The sequence below is a fragment of the Salvia hispanica genome, chromosome 3 (assembly GCF_029641045.1).
Source record: "Salvia hispanica isolate PSC_SH4W2 chromosome 3, Shi_PSC_v1, whole genome shotgun sequence".
NCBI classification, from domain to species: Eukaryota; Viridiplantae; Streptophyta; class Magnoliopsida; order Lamiales; family Lamiaceae; genus Salvia; species Salvia hispanica.
The window spans coordinates 50,763,700-50,781,806 of record NC_142694.1 but is presented as its reverse complement, the minus strand read 5'-3'; the positions used below and the strand labels follow the sequence as shown (position 1 = coordinate 50,781,806).

Here is an 18,107-nt window from a genome sequence, read left to right as displayed (position 1 = left end):
TTTATGAAATCTTATTATCAACTTTAGTTGTCAGAACAATTAGTGTGGAGTATAAAACTAAATGACCTCTATTTTTCAAATGAATTAATTTTTAAACTATATATTTTTGTGAAATCTTATTATGGACTTTAGTTGTCAGAACAATTAGTGTGGAGTATAAAACTAAATGAACTCTTTTTTTTAAATAAATTAATTTTCTAAATTAAGTTTAGACTATATCATATTACGGACTCAATATCTCATATCAGTCATGAAAATAAGTAATGTGGAGTATAAAACTGAATGAACTCTTTTTTCTAGTAAATTAATTTTCTAAACTAAGTTCCCTTGTTTGGTTGTATCGAAATTGTTTGAGTAACTTCAAATCTTACAGTATCTCAACTTAATATATCACTCTCACATCTCTTTGTCATCAAGGTAATTAATTTCACTAAAGTCATTTCAAGTTACAGGTACAGCACGACACGTATCTCCAAAAAAACAAAAAATACACTGCCACACATACAACACTCTTCTAACAAGACAAGTGAGACTGTTTCACAAACACAAGATCTCTTTATATAATCATTTTGCATCACACACAAAACCTTAAGTCACCAAAATGACCAGTCTACTCATCCTTCTACTAATCCTCCCCATTTCAATCCTCTTCCATCTCCTCCACAAAAAAACCCATCAAACCCCGCCCGGCCCCCGCGGCCTCCCCTTCATCGGCAACCTCCTCCACCTCGCCACCCCCGAACCACACGTCCACCTATGCAAACTCTCCCGCACCTACGGCCCCCTCATGTCCCTCAACCTCGGCTCCAAGCCCACACTCATCGTCTCATCCCCCCGAATCGCAGAGCAAGTGATGCGAACTCACGACCTCGCCTTCTGCAGCCGCCCTAAGCTCCTCGGCCAGCACAAGCTCTTCTACAACGGCCTCGACGTCGCCTTCGCCCCCTACGGCCACTCCTGGCGGGAGATGCGGAAGATCTGCGTCGTCCATCTCCTCAGCAACAAGCGCGTCCAGTCCTTCAGGCCCGTCCGGGAGGAGGAGGTGTTCGGCATGACCCGAGAGCTCTCCCGGGACTCGGGCCGGGTGGTTAACCTGTCCGCGGTCATGCTGGGGCTGACGAGCACGCTGATTTGCAGGATTGCGTTCGGGAAGGGGAATTCGAAGAGGGAGAGGTTCGATGTGCTTATGATTGAGGCTCAGGCGATGCAGGCGGGTTTTGCGTTTGTGTCGGATTATTTTCCGTGGTTGGGGTGGGTGGATAGGCTGAGAGGGATGGTTGCTAGGCTTGAACAGATTTATAGAGACATGGATGATTTCGTTGAGCAGCTGATTTGTGAGCATCTCGATCCGAGTTGGCCTCATTTCAAGAATCCGAATATTCTAGATCTTTTGATTCAGCTCAAGAATGAAAATTCAAGCTCTACCACTCTCACGTGGGATCATGTCAAGGCAATACTAATGGTAACCATACATACTTACTTTTTAGTATTTTTGTCTTTTACACACCATTTGTTTTATTAAAGATATGATAGAAATACATTGTGTTGCATATTAAAAATAATGAGTAATAAAATCAGTGAACCATGAGATTCACTCCCTTGGTCCAAGAAAAATTGTTCTATTTTTAAAATCCGAAATTTTTATGAAATACTTTGTCCACTTTTTTGCTATATCTGTTTTACATTATTTATTTTTTCACATTTCTTATTTTATCAATTTCTCATTAAAATTTGTGCCGTCTATAAATGGAACTATTTTCTTGTATGAAGGGAGTATATAGTTTCAGTTCCTTTTATATTAATATGGGATATTGTTATAGGAGCTAGATTTTTTTTATTGGGTTGGATCTGTACTTTATCAAACTGGCCTATAAATTTTAAACCCAGATTTATAACTGAATCATTATTTTTTTTCATCTTCAATCCAAATAAACTACGAGGTCAATTATATTTAACTCACATTCAAGTATCCACTCTGATATGATATTATGATAGAAATCAGTAGGGTTCCATTCTGAAATCAATTAATACTTCCTCCGTCCCACATAATTTTACACACTTTGACCCGGCACGGATTTTAAAAAATGTAATGGAAAGTGAGTTAAAATAGTTGGTGGGATGTGGGTCCTACTTTTAAAGTATTAGTTTTATAATAAAATATGAGTAGGAATGAGTTAGTGGAATATGAGGTCCACTACCAAAAATGGTAAAAGTGAAATGGGTAAAATTATGTGGGACGGCCTAAAATGGAATACTGGGTAAAATTATGTGGGATGGAGGGAGTGATAAACAGAGTGACTTATAAGACCTGTATAATAATTTTTAGTTTCTTTTAAGATTTATGCAAATGTTATTATACTAATTTGTTTCATTTGCCAACAAGATGCACATCCTTAATGATTTACTCTGATTTTCTCTTAAACTAGGATATATTTGTGGCCGCTACAGACACAAGTGCAGCTACGGTAATTTGGGCCATGACAGCTCTAGTGAAAAAACCAGCAGCAATGGAGAGATTGCAGAAGGAAATAAGGGAGTTAGTTGGGGACAGAACACAAGTGAACGAGGATGATCTACCAAAACTAGCTTATCTCAAGGCAGTAATCAAGGAGACTTTGAGATTGTTCCCAGCAGCACCACTCCTACTGCCTAGAGAATCAATGTCTGATTGCAAAATAAACGGGTATACGATCCCGGCTAAGACACTAGTCTTCATAAACGCGTGGGCGATTGGAAGAGATCCAGAGAGTTGGGAAAATCCAGATGAGTTCATGCCAGAGAGATTCTTGAATTCAAGCATCGATATCCTTGGGACGGATTTTGAAGTGATCCCCTTTGGGGCGGGGCGAAGAGGGTGCCCCGGGATAGCCATGGGGCTTGCAACGGTGGAGCTCACACTTGCGAACCTCCTTCACTCGTTCGATTGGGAATTTCCGCCCGGAGTGTCCAAAGAAGATATTGATACTCAGGTTTTGCCTGGGCTTACCATGCATAAGAAACATCCACTTTGTCTTGTGCCTATTAATAGAACACATGGGTAGTAATTTTTATGCTTAATTTATATCTACACTTGGTATGTATCTTGTATATGTGAAGAATAATTAAGAACTTACTTAAAGTTTGGTTTGTGTATATATATTAGTAGAACAACTTAAGTGCTTACGATTTGATTACGATTGAAAAGAGAAGAACGAAAAGTAAGTTTAGTTGAATACTCACTTTCCATTAAGCCTACATTAGAAACATTGCTTGAATTTTGGTAAATGCCCATTCTTGTAAATTACGTAACCAATTTGTTGGAAAATGAACCAAAAATTAACGATAGTAATATCTCACATCTGACGTAAAGAAAGAAATGAAACTATTATATAAATTTAATGTGGGGAACCCTATGAATTATATCCGAAGTAGAGCCAAATTTCACTGACACGGATATATATTTGGACTAAAGCTAAAAAAATAATTAACCAAAAATTATATACGAGCTTTAAATTTGGTGCGATTCAAATAAGGACTGATCCAATCCGATCAAGATTGAGGCCAAAATCTGTTCCTTTCATCTTTAAGGGTATTTGGACTAAAAAAATGATTGACCCATATTTATATACAAGATTAAATTTGGTATTGTTCAACAGAGAACCTTCTGTGCGGTTCAAATAAGGACTAATCCAATCCAATCAAGATAAAGGCCAAGACTTGTACCTTTAATCTTGAAAGGTTTAAGATAAAACGATAGAAAGTAAAGTAAAAAAAATTATACTATATCTCAAGTTAATATAAAAAATAAATAAAACCATTATTTAAATTTAATTTTAAACCACTCATTCTATATTTCTATTACCAATCAAATTTTAAGAGAGAATCATATAAATTTCTATCACAATGCACCAACACCTATTAGTTATAGATGTACCCATATTCAATAGCTTTTAATTTACTTGAAAAACTAAATTTTGCAAATGGAAAAGGGAATCTGTACTTTTGTTTAACGTATATGGAACTACCTACTACTTTTGTTTAACGTATATGAAACTATCTAGTTCTTCTATTCGAAGAAATAGAGTCATTTTTTCAGCTTTATTCTCTTTTCATTTTTTCAGCTTTTTTATTTTCTATTTTATTTAAACTTTATTTAACTCAGACCAGAAACACGGAACGAATTGAGTATTTTAACTTTATTTAACTCAGAACAGAAACGCGAAACGAATGGAGTACTCCATCCGTCCTATTGAAGATGACCCACTTTCCTTTTTAGTTTGTCACAACTAAGATGACTCATTACTTAAAATGGAAACACATTTATCTCTACTTTATTCTCTCTCTTACTTTAATCTCCCCTCTTAACCTACAAAATAAATTTACATAAAATCCCGTGCCATCTGAGAAAGGGTTCATCTTCCTTGGGGCGGAGGAAGTATTTTTTAGTGGAATTGTCTCAACAACGTGGCAACGTGAATTACGTAGTCAGTTTGAGTTCCCATTCACCTGTCCCACAAGCAACCGCTCTTACAAAAAGACAAAAATACCAATGCATAGGTGAGTTTCCACACTAATTAATGGAGTCTTGCTTTATTTAACTCCACACATTTATATCAACAAAGATTTGTTATATTGATCAAATTTATTCTTCATCCATAACCTTTAATTCAAAAAATTAATTGAAATAAAAATCATTTGACAATATGTACCAATTTTATTCAGGATATACTAAGCGGCGCCATATATCTCAATAGTCGTCACGCTGACGGTTACTCCCTTCGTTCTATCGAAATGGAGGCCATACTTTTCATTAAGAAAGAGGTACTCCCACTATCGCTCATTAATTGCCATCATTCAACTTAACATAAATTTTCGGAAGCAAGTGAAAATATTAGTGAAATATGAATTTAATTTTTAAACTTAATTTTATACTCTTTCTGTCTTATAAAAATTAAAAAACTATTTTCTTTTTAGTATGACCCCTAAAACTAAAAACTTTCAATTTAAGGAAATTTATTTTTTTCTAATGAGGTGACTCATTTTTCACTAACACATTTTTCTTTCGATCTCTCTGATAAGTCACGTTCTAGGCTTTGGTTACTGATCGGGATAACGTGCTTAATTGGATATTTTGAGCAAAATTAGTTCCTGAACTGTGTAGGATAAGGTAAAATCAGGAAGAAAAGGGTCGGAAGGAATTCAAGTGAAACGGACGCAAGAAGGGTGCAAACTGGTCAGGATGTATGCTGTGGAGCTTGAGCACGAGAAGGAAGTGAATACTATAGATGATCAACTATTCAGAAGGACAGAATTATCATTTGAAAAGAGAAGCAACCTCAGGGATTGGGACAGACAGCCTTATAAATAAAAAATCAACATGAAGAACATAATGATATACTTGGAGTCTAGCTGCATTCTACTCTTTTAGCTCACTCTCTAGTTAAGTCATCACTTGAAGCCTTCGGCCACCTGCCAAAAGGGGAAGTCCGTCATTCCAAGCCAGCCAGTTCATCATTGCCTTAGCTATAGTTTCTGAATTTCATCGCTTGTGTTGAAGTACATCTCTGGGTATTGCAATTGTGAATGCAATGCAGTTTCTTTGGTTTCGATTCAAGTTTACTTACTTTGTGTTTTCTTTCTGTCTAGTTAGATACATCTAGTGTTTTTTTTTTTTTATCTTGAGTCTGGTGGTTTACATGTTTCATTTTACTTAGTTAGTTAGATCTAGTAATTTATTAAGTATCTACAAGTATTAATTGGCTTATCTTTTCTGAAAATGCATGGAGTTTGTGTTTTTTTTCGTTCCCGTCACCTTGCACCCGTCACCTTGCACGTGGGTCAGTTTACGTAGCCGCTGATTAATAGTATGTGGTTTTAAGTTTTTCCTTGTTCATGATTTAACTCTGGTTTAGATCGGAATTTCAATGAGTTTGATTTCGAGCATTCATCCATGGAGCCTTGATTTTTTGGTCTTTGTTACTTGGTAGAGAAGACAATGTCACAATCTGAGAGTGGGACCACTTGAAGCTTTTTGTTACTCCTTCCGTCCCCCATTAGGAGTCTCATTTCTTGGCGGCGCGGGTTTTAAGAAATGTTAAGAAAAGTGGGTGGAAAAAAGTTAGTGGAATATGAGTCTCACTCGTATATCTAATTTTAAATGAAATGTGAGTGGAACGAGTTAATGGGGACCGTAGTACCATTTATAGTAAAAGTGAACCTGGACTCCTATTCGCGGGCGGACAGAAATGGAAAAACGAGATTACTATTCGCAGATGGAGGGAGTACTTTTACTTTTGTCCTTCTACTTTTTCAGCTTTTCTGCATATCTGGGTAGTTGGTTAGTTAGCACAGTTTGTTATTCCCTTTTACTTTTGCGTATCTTTTTTTTCTAAGTTTTCACTTTTCACATGATTACTAGCAGTCCAACACACACACTCACGTACACCCTTCGCATTACAATGCACTTAGTGACATACTGGTTAGGATAGGAACTGGTCCCATTTCAATTAACGTCTAGTTTAACTCAACTACAAAAGCGTGGTAGCAAACCAACCCTTCAAGAGTATCATCGCGAGGGTATAGACTACACTCATCCTTGTGGGATCGATCCTTTACTCTGCTATACTAACCCGTAGAAGTGGGTTGAGGTTTTGATGAGAGGTTTAGGCATAGACGGAGAGAGTAATAAAATATTGAGTGGGATGAGTTAGTGGAATGTGAGGTTCATTGCCAAAAGTACTAAAAATTTAAAGGTGTCAATTCATTGGGAATGGACGAAAAAAAAAATTGTACCAATTAATGAGGGACGGAGAAAGTATATTAAATGGGTTTGAAATAAAATAAATATAGTGATGGAATGATTTATTATTAATTTCCTCTTTAAATGAATATCATTTACTCTATATAATTATCTAAACTTACGGAATATATTAATTTTTCCTATTTATTTAAATTCAGTTTTTCATTTTATCAATTTTTTAGTCATGTTTATTTGTTTTTGAACGTTAATTTATGTTTGTTTTCAACCAAAAAATGCCACAAAAATAAAGAAAAGGAAAATTTGCCAGAACTTGACTCTTCGCTCCCATCCTCCCTTGTGATGTGGCCGGACCGCCGGACCCACCACTCCTAGAGGTTATCGCAGTGGGGATGGCGTCAATATATTTTACAGACCTCCCTCCTCCCCCATTTCTAATCGACAAACTTATTTTGCCGCCGCCTGCAGGCTCCATGGCTGCCGATTGCAAGCCATAGAGGGGCGGTGAAATATTCCATCCATTTTTGTCGGCGAAATAGGAGGCAACAATGGTTGATCCGGCCATAGAAAAATTAGGGTTTGGCAGAAGATGGACATGAGAGGGGGAGAAATGGGGAAAGGGTGCGATTTCCGGATAGGGGGCGGAATATAGGATTTTAGTGTAGACGGCGAAAAGAGAAGGGGAAAGAGAATCTGGGAGAGAGTGTGAGAAGGGGAGAATTAACATACTCCCTCCATTCCTTCATAGTTGAGTCGAAACTTTTCGGCGCGGAGTTTAAGAAAAATATTTAAATGTTCAATGTATTAAGTAGTAATAGATAAAAAAGAAAGAGAGAGAAAAAAGTAAAAAGAATATAGTATAAAGTGAATAAAGTAGAGAAGATAAAATAAGAGAGAAAAGTAAGAGAGAGAAAAGTAAGAGTGAGAAAAATGTGTAAATTATTACTCTCTCCGTCCCAAAAGAATATGCACTTTGGGTTCGACACGGGTTTTAATGCAAATTTACCCTTGGGGGTAAAAAGAAGGAATAATATTCCATCCGTCCCACTTTAAGAGTCTCATTTGAGTTCGGCACGTGTTTTAAGAAATTTAAAATAAAGTTGGTGAAAAAAAAATTGTGAAATGTGAGTCCTACTTTAATATACTCCCTCCGTCCCATAAGAATATACACTCTTTCATTTTTAGTTCGTCCCACAAGAATATGTACTTTCTAATTTTGGAAAGTCTTTTCTTTCTAATTAGGTGGGGCCCATTCTCCACTAACAATACTTTAATTACTTTTTCTCTTTACCTCTTACTTTATCAATTTTACATTAAAACCCGTGCCGAATCCAAAGTGCATATTCTTTGGGGACGGAGGGAGTATTAGTTTTATAATAAGATGTTAGTGGAAGAAGATTAGTGGAATGTGGGGCATATTACCATTTATGGAGTATTTCAACCGTGACTCGTAAAGTGGGACACTCAAATATGGTTAACCGAGACTCCTAAAGTGGGACGAAAGGAGGATCTTTTATTGAAAAATATGTACTCCCTCCGTCGCCATTAAGAGTCCCTTTCGAGTTCGACACAAATTTTAAGAAATATAAAGCAAAGCAGGTGAGATTGTGGAATGTGGAACCCATTTTTATATATTAGTTTTATCTCCGTCCCACAGAAATTGGCCCTTTAGGGTTGGCACAGGTTTTAATGTGTAATTTGGTAAAGTAAAAGAGAAAGAGAAAAAGTAGTTGAAATTGTGTAGTAGGTGGTGGGCCCATAAATGAAAAAGTAAAAAAGAAGGAGAAAAAGGTTACCATAAATGGATATGTGACTATTTATATGGGACGAACGAAAAATGAAATATGGCCAATTCCTATGGGAAGGAGGGAGTAATAGAATGTGAGTGGAATGAGTTAGTGAAAAAGTGGGAATCACCTACCCTTTATAGTAAAAGTGAACCGGGACTCCCAATGGCGTACGGATGGAGTACTAAATTACTCTCACTTAACTCTTGGGGACATGTGAAACCAAAACACTTCTTATTCTCACTTAGTCTAGTTTAAGTCAATTCTCTCTCCAGAAAACTTTTCTCTCTCTCTTTTTATGAATAGAGATTTCAAACTTAAGGCTACCAAGATCTCTTGGTCAGCATTGGTTGAAGTGTAGTAATTTAGTACTTCCTTCGTCCCATAATAGATGTCTCATTTTCCTTTTTAGTTTGTCACACAAAAGATGTCATATTTTTTTTTTTACAAAAAATGCTATCTCACATTATTATAAATATATTATTTTCTCTCTCCACTTAACACACAAAACAACATCTACTAAAATCTCGTGTCATTCTCCAAGTATGCCATCTATTATGGGACGGATGGAGTACTACATCCATCCTATAAAAACAGGTGACTTTTTTATGACACGAATTTTATTGTGTAATTGATAAAGTAAGAGGGAAGGACAAAAGATAGTTAAAATGGTGTACTGGATGGTGAGAACTATAGATGATAAAAGAAAAAAGGAGAAAATATTTCCATAAATGAGTATGGAGTATGGACTATGTCTATATGATGGGAAAAAAAAGATGAAATTTTGCCTATTTTTATGAGATAAAGGACTAATATTTATTTCACCATTTGATCATTCGTCTTCTGGATAACCGAAATGATGGTCTATATGATATGTAGATAGAAACATGTGTCCTATAATGGTAGTAATATGTAGCAGGTGTCTTACGATACGCTATATGGGAGATTTACGGTGACTGTTACGGACGTATATGACAGATGCACTCATCGGGCTACTTATAGTGTCTGTGTACCTCTGTCCATTACTAAGCTTAACTTCGGACTGAATGTGTTATCTATTTGAGAAATGGTGGTTGTATTTTAACATTTAGTATGATTTTCAAAATATATATAGTGCGTTGTCTGATAAAATAAAGTGACATGGACATGATGATATGTTATATTGAGCTGTGTGTGTAATTTATATGTGATTCAAAAATGACGTTCTAAATTGATCCAAAGAGTAGTGATTTTCTCAAAAACTTATATTGTGTTGATTGATAAAAAAGTGATAAGTTGTCAAAATAAAATGACGTATTTATACTATAACTGCTACATGAATTAATTTGGTTGACAAGTGGCATATCATTATCGAAAGTGTTTCAAGATAATAAAATGAATATGTTGGTTATTTGACTTGATAGAATTATTTGGAGGCTAAAAATATTATAAATGTGAGAATGATATTGATACGCTCGGATTTTGCATTATTTTAGGGCTCTTATTTAGTCTGTTTTTAGTGTCTTAATCACAATTTATGTCCATATTTCACATATTTATCTATTTTGGTATTTTGACATTCTTTGTGAGAATTGTGCATATTTGAGTCAAAAAGATAGGAAAAAGTCGAAAATGGAATTCTGGAGCGTTCAAGACGCTCAGCGGCCCGCTGGCCCATAGCGACCGCTACGCCTGAAACGGTCCTCTCCGAAAAAGTTGTGCTGAAAAGTCTGAAGACGCCCAGCGACCGCTGGGACGTGTGCAGCGACCGCTCTAGAGATCCCGTAGCCACTGGACTAATTCACAACGACCGCTGCAGGACATGCAACGACCGCTACCCAAATCCGCAGAGGCTTCGGACAATGCACAGCGACCGCTGGCCAAAGTGCAGCGGTCCGCTGCGAAAGGGCGGTGCACGAATTTACTTAGATTTTCTCCAGATTTTACCTAAATTAGCCAATCTTTTTCCTTCCATCCATAGGATTCGACCTACTCCCTATATATACCCCCTAAACCTCTTCATTCAAGAACACACTTTTTACACTCTTTGGCTCACAATTCTAGAGCAAATTATTTGAGAGTTCTTCGCTGTGCAAGATGTTGAAGACGAAGTCAAGTGAAGATCAAGGCTACAGGGTCTACCTTTGGGTTTTATCGCTTTAGTTCTTATTTTTACATTGTTTTCCCTTCAAACTATGTTTTTAGATTATTTTATCATGTGTAACTAAATTCATAGGATTCTAGGGATGTGTTAGTAACTCATCTTGGTTTATACAAATTTCGTTTTCTATTTAATATCCGTTTTGTTTATACTTCGTTTCTTCCTTAAGTTGTTTGGTAATACTGCATGCTTGAGTGACACATTCGATGCTGATTTAATATAACTTGCTACATAATCGTGAGAGGAGGTTGGCGAGTTAGATCCACTTAATAGACACTACAATTAGCTTCCCTTAAAACGACACTGTTAATTGAGAGTGAGAACTTTTTAAGGGTCTTAGGAGCTTTTAGGAGTTACAAATCCAGGATTGACAACCCTAGTGTTAGTAATCTACGCTTGTACCGCATGGGCATAACTAGTGTGACTCGTTCTATCGAAGTATAAACTGTGCTAGGATATTGTAGGAGGAATTTGTATAACCATATTTGTGAACACACATCCTTGGAATTCTCTTATCTCGTCTATTTGATCTCTAGTTTGTGTTGCAATCATCCGCTTACTACTTTCAGTTTAATTGTTTTCAAAAGTTTTTCAAAATCCACTGTTTCTCCGAGTACTAAAAGAAGCTTAGTAGAAGGTAGCCAGTCGGTAATCTTATTCCCCGTGTTCGACAACCCAGTACTGACATTTAGCTATACTAGATCTACCCTGTATATTTGAATGTATATTTAGTAGCATCAGATATATGTGCTTTATATTTATGCAAATTGTTACGAATGAATCAATATATATGTTGTGTTAATTATTAAAAGAAAGTGACAAAGCAAACATGATTGGTATGTTATATTGTGTTGCAAGTGGAAGGTATGGTTTGGTAAACAGGTAACATATTAACGTTGGAAGTACAGTTTGATAATTGTGATTATGCTTATTATATGATTTGTCAAAATTGTTATGATATAAATTGGTATACTGATTGATATCAGATTAGATGTAATGTGAATAGACTTGTACCACATTCCAAGTAATAAAGTGATTGTTTTGCATAGTGACATAGCATGAAATCTTACAGCTTATATTCCGAAATACGATTACATTACGAGCTTTTCGAAGTCCACCCTCTTTTGTCCTCCCCTTGTGGAGTATAGTAGCGAGAGGTCTCACTTGGTAAACAGCTGAGCGTGTCAAGTCATTGTCTCTTTTGTCGATAAAGTTACAGTGGTGTGTACGTGGCATGTAATTGAGGATTTATAGATATATATAATTGTGTGTGTGAGTTGTTGCTTCTTTTTTCTTTTTTTGCGGATGCCTAATTATTCCCTTCATCCCCTATTAATTGTCCACTTTTGTCATTTTCATCCGTCCCCCATTAATTGTCTACTTTTACCTTTTACCATAAATAGTAAGTATGTGTCATATTCCACTAATTGATTCTACTCATATTTTATTATAAAACTAATATACAAAAATGAGACTCATATTCCACTAACTTATTCAGCACACTTTCCTTTACATTTCTTAAAATCTGTGTTGAAACTAAAGTAGACAATTAATTGGGGACGGAGGGAGTATGTAATATAGTGTGTGTGCTTATATGTTTTAAAAATAAATTACAAGATGGAAAGACAAATTCTTAATAAAAGGTTGAGCATATCAAAATGTGATCCGGTTTAATAAATTGAGTAAGGGGTGTGTTACATAGTGGGTTTTACTACAAAACACGATAAAAATAAAATGTGTTAAATATTATGAGACCGGTGAAAATGAAAATAAGTGACAAACTTTCAGGGACGGGTGTATTACGAGAACCTGATAATTGAAATTTCGAGTTATCTTGATTCAAAAGAAATTAATGAAGAAAACTTGTTCATTCCGTAAATTAGTATATGACCTTTAATTGGGCTGCGCTTTGAAGTAGTATTCGGTTTGTACAACTTTAAGTGGGCCGCTTTTAACAATAGACACTTCTAAGCCATATATGTAAAGGCCCAATAATAATAAGTCAAACCATTTTTTTGAACCATGTGCTATAGGATTGTAAAATTTTTCAAGAATCGACAATATAATTATCTTCATATCAAGAACTAGGCCAATCCGCTCACAATAAGGCCATCCCTATATAAGGTTTAACTTTTTTGAGCTAAAAATTATTGGTCCTATTTTAAATTTTTAAGTTTTAGGCTAACCGGTGGGGTAATCGGAGTCGAAAGAATTTTAGCTAATTTACATATTTTCCTTAATAACTACTCCCTCCATGCATGATTAATTAAATCTTTTTAACTTGATATTAGTTTTAAGATATAAGTATAATAGAGAGTGGGTTGAAAAAGTTAGTGAAATGTGGGTATTATTTTTATATGTTTTCTTTGTCTCACGTTACTTGAGTGACTTCTTTATGGCACTCGTTTTGAAAAAATTATACTTCTTCCGTCCCTCAAAAGATGTCACACTTTCCTTTTTAATTTGTCCCACAAAAGATGTCACATTTCCCTTTTTGGAAAAAGTTCTCTCTCACATGAATATAAAAATTATATTTTCTCTCTCCATTTAACAAACAAAACAAAACCTCCTAAAATCTCGTGCCGTCCCACAAGTGTGACATCTTTTGTGGGACGGAGGGAGTAATAAATAGTTAAAATGAAGAGAGAGTAAAGTACTTGAGAATACAAATGAGAAGACTCTTATCTATATTATTCTCTATCTTACTTTCTCTTCACTCTAAGTATTTATTATGATTTTTCCAAAATGAATGTAAAAGAGAATGACTCAAGTAATGTGGGACGGAAGAAGTATTAGTTTTATACTTCCCCTCGTTCCGCCTTAATAGAGACGTTTCATTTTCTGCACTCGTTTTGTAAAAATAATAATAGAGTTTTCTCCACGCTATTCTCTCTTCGCTCTATCTCCACTTTAATTATCTATTATTCCCTCCGCCCCTTAGAGCATCCGCAATGGTGCATAGGCCAGCCGTAGGCCAGCCATAGGCCAGCCATTCTCTCCTCTGCCACGTCAGCAACACTAAAAAAACCACCTGCCACGTCAGATTTAGGCCAGCCGCAATAAAAACAATTCAAAATATACTACATTTACGGAATTAAAATTACGATTAAAATACGGAATTAAATTTAGACACGTGTACGGGAAAATTCATTAATTGCATTTAAAAAAGTTACATAGATTAAAAAAAAAGTACATGCATAATAAAGAAAAAAAACTATCGTCGTGCAGTCCTCCGTGCCCACAACTCTTCAATTATATCCTTTTGGAGTTGAATATGAGCATCCACTTGGCGCATGCTGGCAAATTCCTTGAGTCGGCCGGCTTCATCGAGGGGTACCCCCTGTCGTACACTAGGGGTGGTCGTTCCGTGGCTTGGACCGGCTTCATCGTCACTGACCCAACTAGTCAGTTGTACGCCTTCGTCTTCGACGATCATGTTGTGCAGGATAATGCAGGCGTACATTATCTCGGAAACGCATCCGACATCCCACAAACGCGTTGGGCCCTTGATTGCCGCCCATCGAGACTGGAGCACACCAAATGCGCGCTCCACGTCCTTGTGCGCCGACTCCTGTCGTTGCGCAAAGTAGGCCTTCTTTTCATCACTTGTTTGTCGGATCGTCTTCACAAAGACCGGCCACCGAGGGTATATCCCATCCGCCAAGTAGTAGCCCATATCATGCCGGTTGCCGTTGGCCACGAATGAGACGGCTGGACCGACGCCCTGGCACTTCTCGTTGAAGAGGGGAGACGAGTTCAGGACGTTGAGGTCGTTGTTCGACCCGGCTACCCCAAAATACGCATGCCAGATCCACAGCCGGTAATCAGCTACGGCCTCGAGGATTATCGTGGGGTTCTTTGACTTGTAGCCGGTCGTGTAGGCCCCCTTCCAGGCAGTCGGACAGTTCTTCCACTCCCAATGCATACAGTCTATGCTGCCTAACATCCCGGGGAACCCATGCTTCTCCCCGTGCATCTGCATCAAATTCTGACAATCTTCGGGAGTAGGGCTTCGAAGGTACTGCTCACCGAAAATGCTGATCACGCCCCCACAGAACTCCTTCAGACATTTCAGGGCTGACGACTCACCGATGTGGAGGTACTCATCCCACATGTCTGCCGCGCCTCCGTAGGCCAACTGCCTGATTGCCGCCGTGCACTTTTGGATAGGGGTGTGGCCGGGTCTGCCAGCCGCATCGTGCCTGAAGCGGAAACACATATATTGACGCTCCAATGCCCTAACGATGCGCATAAAAAACTCCCTGCGCATCCTGAAACGCCGCCGGAACATGTTGGCGGGAAACCGCGGGTTCTCTGAAAAGTAGTCGTCGTACAGCCGCTGATGTGCAGCAGCGTGATCCCGATCAATCACTGCTCGGTGGTGGACAACTCGTGGAGGGCGAGGTATCGCCAGCTGTTCCACCATACGCATGTACCGCTCCATCCCGCGGTTCATGTAGGCCTCCATAGCCTCGTTCATCCTCCGTTCGTACTCCTCAGGATCCCCACCACTACCGCTACCGCTACCACCCGCGTGATCGATCGCTCGATGATGCTCTTGAACAGAAAGTTAGAGAGAGAGAAAACTCGTTAAAACAAGTGGTGCAAATGAAAATGAAACGAAAATCGCGTTTATATATGATTTTAAAAAAAAAAAAATCGAAAATCGGCGATGGCCGATCGCTGGCCGATCGGGCCTCTACAATGGCGGCTAGCCGATCGGCTAGCTTTTCGGCCAGCGACGAGCGATCGGCGAGCCCACGCCGATCCGCTCGCCGATTTTGCGCTGGCCGACTGCAATGGTTCGGCTAGCCGATCGGCCAGCGCGACGAATCGGCTAGCCGGTCGCTAGCCGACCATTGCGGATGCTCTTATAATTTGTCACCATTTGACCCGACACGGGTTTTAAGAAATGTAATAGAAAGTGAATTGAAAAAGTTAGTGCCATATGAGTCCTACTTTTATGTACTCTCTCCGTCCCGGAGAAATAGGCTATATTTCCTTTTTCCTCCATCCCATAGAAATAGTCTATATCCATTTATGACAACTTTTTCTCCTTCTCTTTTACAGTATTTAACTCCCTCCATCCCCCAAATTTTGTCACCATTTGACCTGGCACGAGTTTTAAGAAATGTAATAGAAAGTGAGTTGAAAAAGTTAGTGGCATGTGGGTCCTACTTTTATATATTTGTTTTAAAATAAAATATGAGTGAGAATGAGTTAGTGGAATGTATGGTCTACTACAAAATGGTAAAAGTGAAAAGTGACAAATTTTTAGGGACGAACGAAAAATGAAATAGGTGACAAATTTTCAGGGATGGAGGGAGTATTATTTATGGGCCCACCATCTACTACACAATTTCAACTACTTTTTCTCTTTCTCTCTTACTTTACCAATTATGCATTAAAAATCGTGTCAATTCCAAATTGCCTATTTCTATGGGACGGGGGAGTATTAGTTTTATACTCCCCTCGTCCCTAAGTAGTTGAGTCATTTCCTTTTTTCGTAAAAACTTTATTCCCCTTGTTACTTTTTTCTCTCTTCATCTCTCTTAGTTTATTCCCTTTTATACTTTCCTTTCTCCACTTTAATATTTAACAAACAATTTCTTATATCCCGTGCCCACAAAAAAATGCCCCAACTACCCTGGAACAAAGGGAGCATTAAAATGTGAGTGAGAATGAGTTATTGGAATATGAGGTCCACTACACAAAAATAGTAAAGATGGAAGGTGACAAATTTTAGGGACGAATGAAAATGGAAATAGGTGACAAATTTTTACGGACGGAGGGAGTATTATTTTTCCCAAACGAGTGTAGAAAATAAAATGCCTCTATTAACATGGAATACAGAGAGTAATAAAATGTGAGTATGATAAGTTAGTAGAATGTGGGGTCCTTTGGCAAAAATAGTACTCACTCTGTTCCTTGTTAATAGAGACATTTCTTTTCGGTAATGAATTTAAGAATAATGTGTTAAATTGATAGTGAAAAAAGTAAGAGAGAGTAAAGTAATAGAGATGAAGAGAGAATAAAGTAAAAGAGAGAATTACTTTTTGCCAAAAGTAAAAACGACTCAATTAACTTGAAACTTCCCAAAATAGAAAAGTAACTCTATTAACATGGAATGGAGGGAGTACTAAAAAGTAAGAGTTTTAATTAATCGTGGACAAACAAAATAAGGAAATTGGTGTCAATTAATCATGGACAGATGGAATATATGAACTGATATAGAAAAAAGTGGGCCACAAATTCCACTAAATTTGTTGAATGCTCCTTCCATCCCACAATAAGAGTCACATTTTGTCATTTATGTCCGTCCCACAATAAAAGTCACATTTAACTTTTAGCATAAATGGTAAATAGGTCCCGCATTTCACTTTTAGCATAAATGGTAAGTAGGTCCCACATTTCACTCATTCACTTCACTCACGTTTTATTATAAAACCGTTATAAAACAGTGAGCTACATATTCCACTAACTTTTCCAACTCACTAAACTTACATTTTTTAAAACTCGTGCCTACACAAAATGTGACTCATACTGTGGGATTGAGGGAGTATTTTTTTAGTCAAAACACTATACTCCCTCCATCCATTATTAAATATCTCATATCTGACTGGCACATGTTTTAAAAAATTGTTTTATATAAAATAAAAGAGGGTAAAAAAAGTTAGTGAAATGTGGGACATACATTTATGTATTGATTTTATAATAAAATGTGGGTGTAATGAGCTGTTGAATGTAAAGGTGAAATGATATATTTTTAAGCGGACAGAATAATACATAAAACACTTATTTTTCGATTTAATTTACCAAAAAACATATTAGTGTTCGATGACTAGATTTTATTCGAAATAAGACGCAAGAAATAATACTCTGTCTGTCTCATAATAAATACTCCCTTCGTTCTTAATAATTTATCACCATTCGACCCGACACAAGTTTTAATAAATGTAATAGAAAGTGAGTTGAAAAAGTTAGTGTCATGTAAGTCCTACTTTAATATATTAGCTTTATAATAAAATATGAGCGAGAATGAGTTAGTGGAATGTGAGGTCCACTATCAAAATTAGTAAAATAGTGAAAGGTGACAATTTTTAGGGACGGATGATGCACTATTTTTTAGCACTATAAATACCTGCAAGTATACAGAGTAGAAATAGTATAGCTAAAGGTCAGTACCGGGATATCGAACACGGGGAATATAATTGTAACTGGCTATTATGTACTAAGCGTCAAATACTATCTAGAGAAACAAGAGAATTTTGATGTTTTGAAAATTAAAACAATTAAATGCAATCAAACAACTAAATGCAATCACAAAGATAAAATATGAGAGATAAGAGAATTCCATGTATGTGCGTTCACAATTATGGTTATACAAATTCCAACTACAATATTCTAGCACAGTTTATACTTTGAAAGGACGAGTCACCTAGCT

At 37.1% G+C, this 18,107-nt stretch overlaps 1 protein-coding gene across 1 annotated transcript; it reads left to right on the top strand.

The window, feature by feature from the left end:
* Positions 1–582: 582 nt before the first annotated feature.
* LOC125215902 (5-OH-xanthotoxin synthase-like) lies at positions 583–3,132 on the top strand. The gene is made up of 2 exons (XM_048117485.2): positions 583–1,462; positions 2,427–3,132. Exons 1-2 carry the CDS (start codon positions 602–604, stop codon positions 3,039–3,041), a joined length of 1,476 nt encoding a protein of 491 aa, XP_047973442.2. The 5' UTR covers positions 583–601; the 3' UTR covers positions 3,042–3,132.
* The last annotated feature ends 14,975 nt before the right edge of the window (positions 3,133–18,107 follow it).

Bases quoted from the DNA above. Each gene is read 5' to 3' on its own strand.
- LOC125215902 (XM_048117485.2), top strand. From the start codon at position 602: ATGACCAGTCTACTCATCCTTCTACTAATCCTCCCCATTTCAATCCTC. The intron at 1,463-2,426 runs GTAACCATACAT...CTCTTAAACTAG, and splicing joins ATGTCAAGGCAATACTAATG to GATATATTTGTGGCCGCTAC.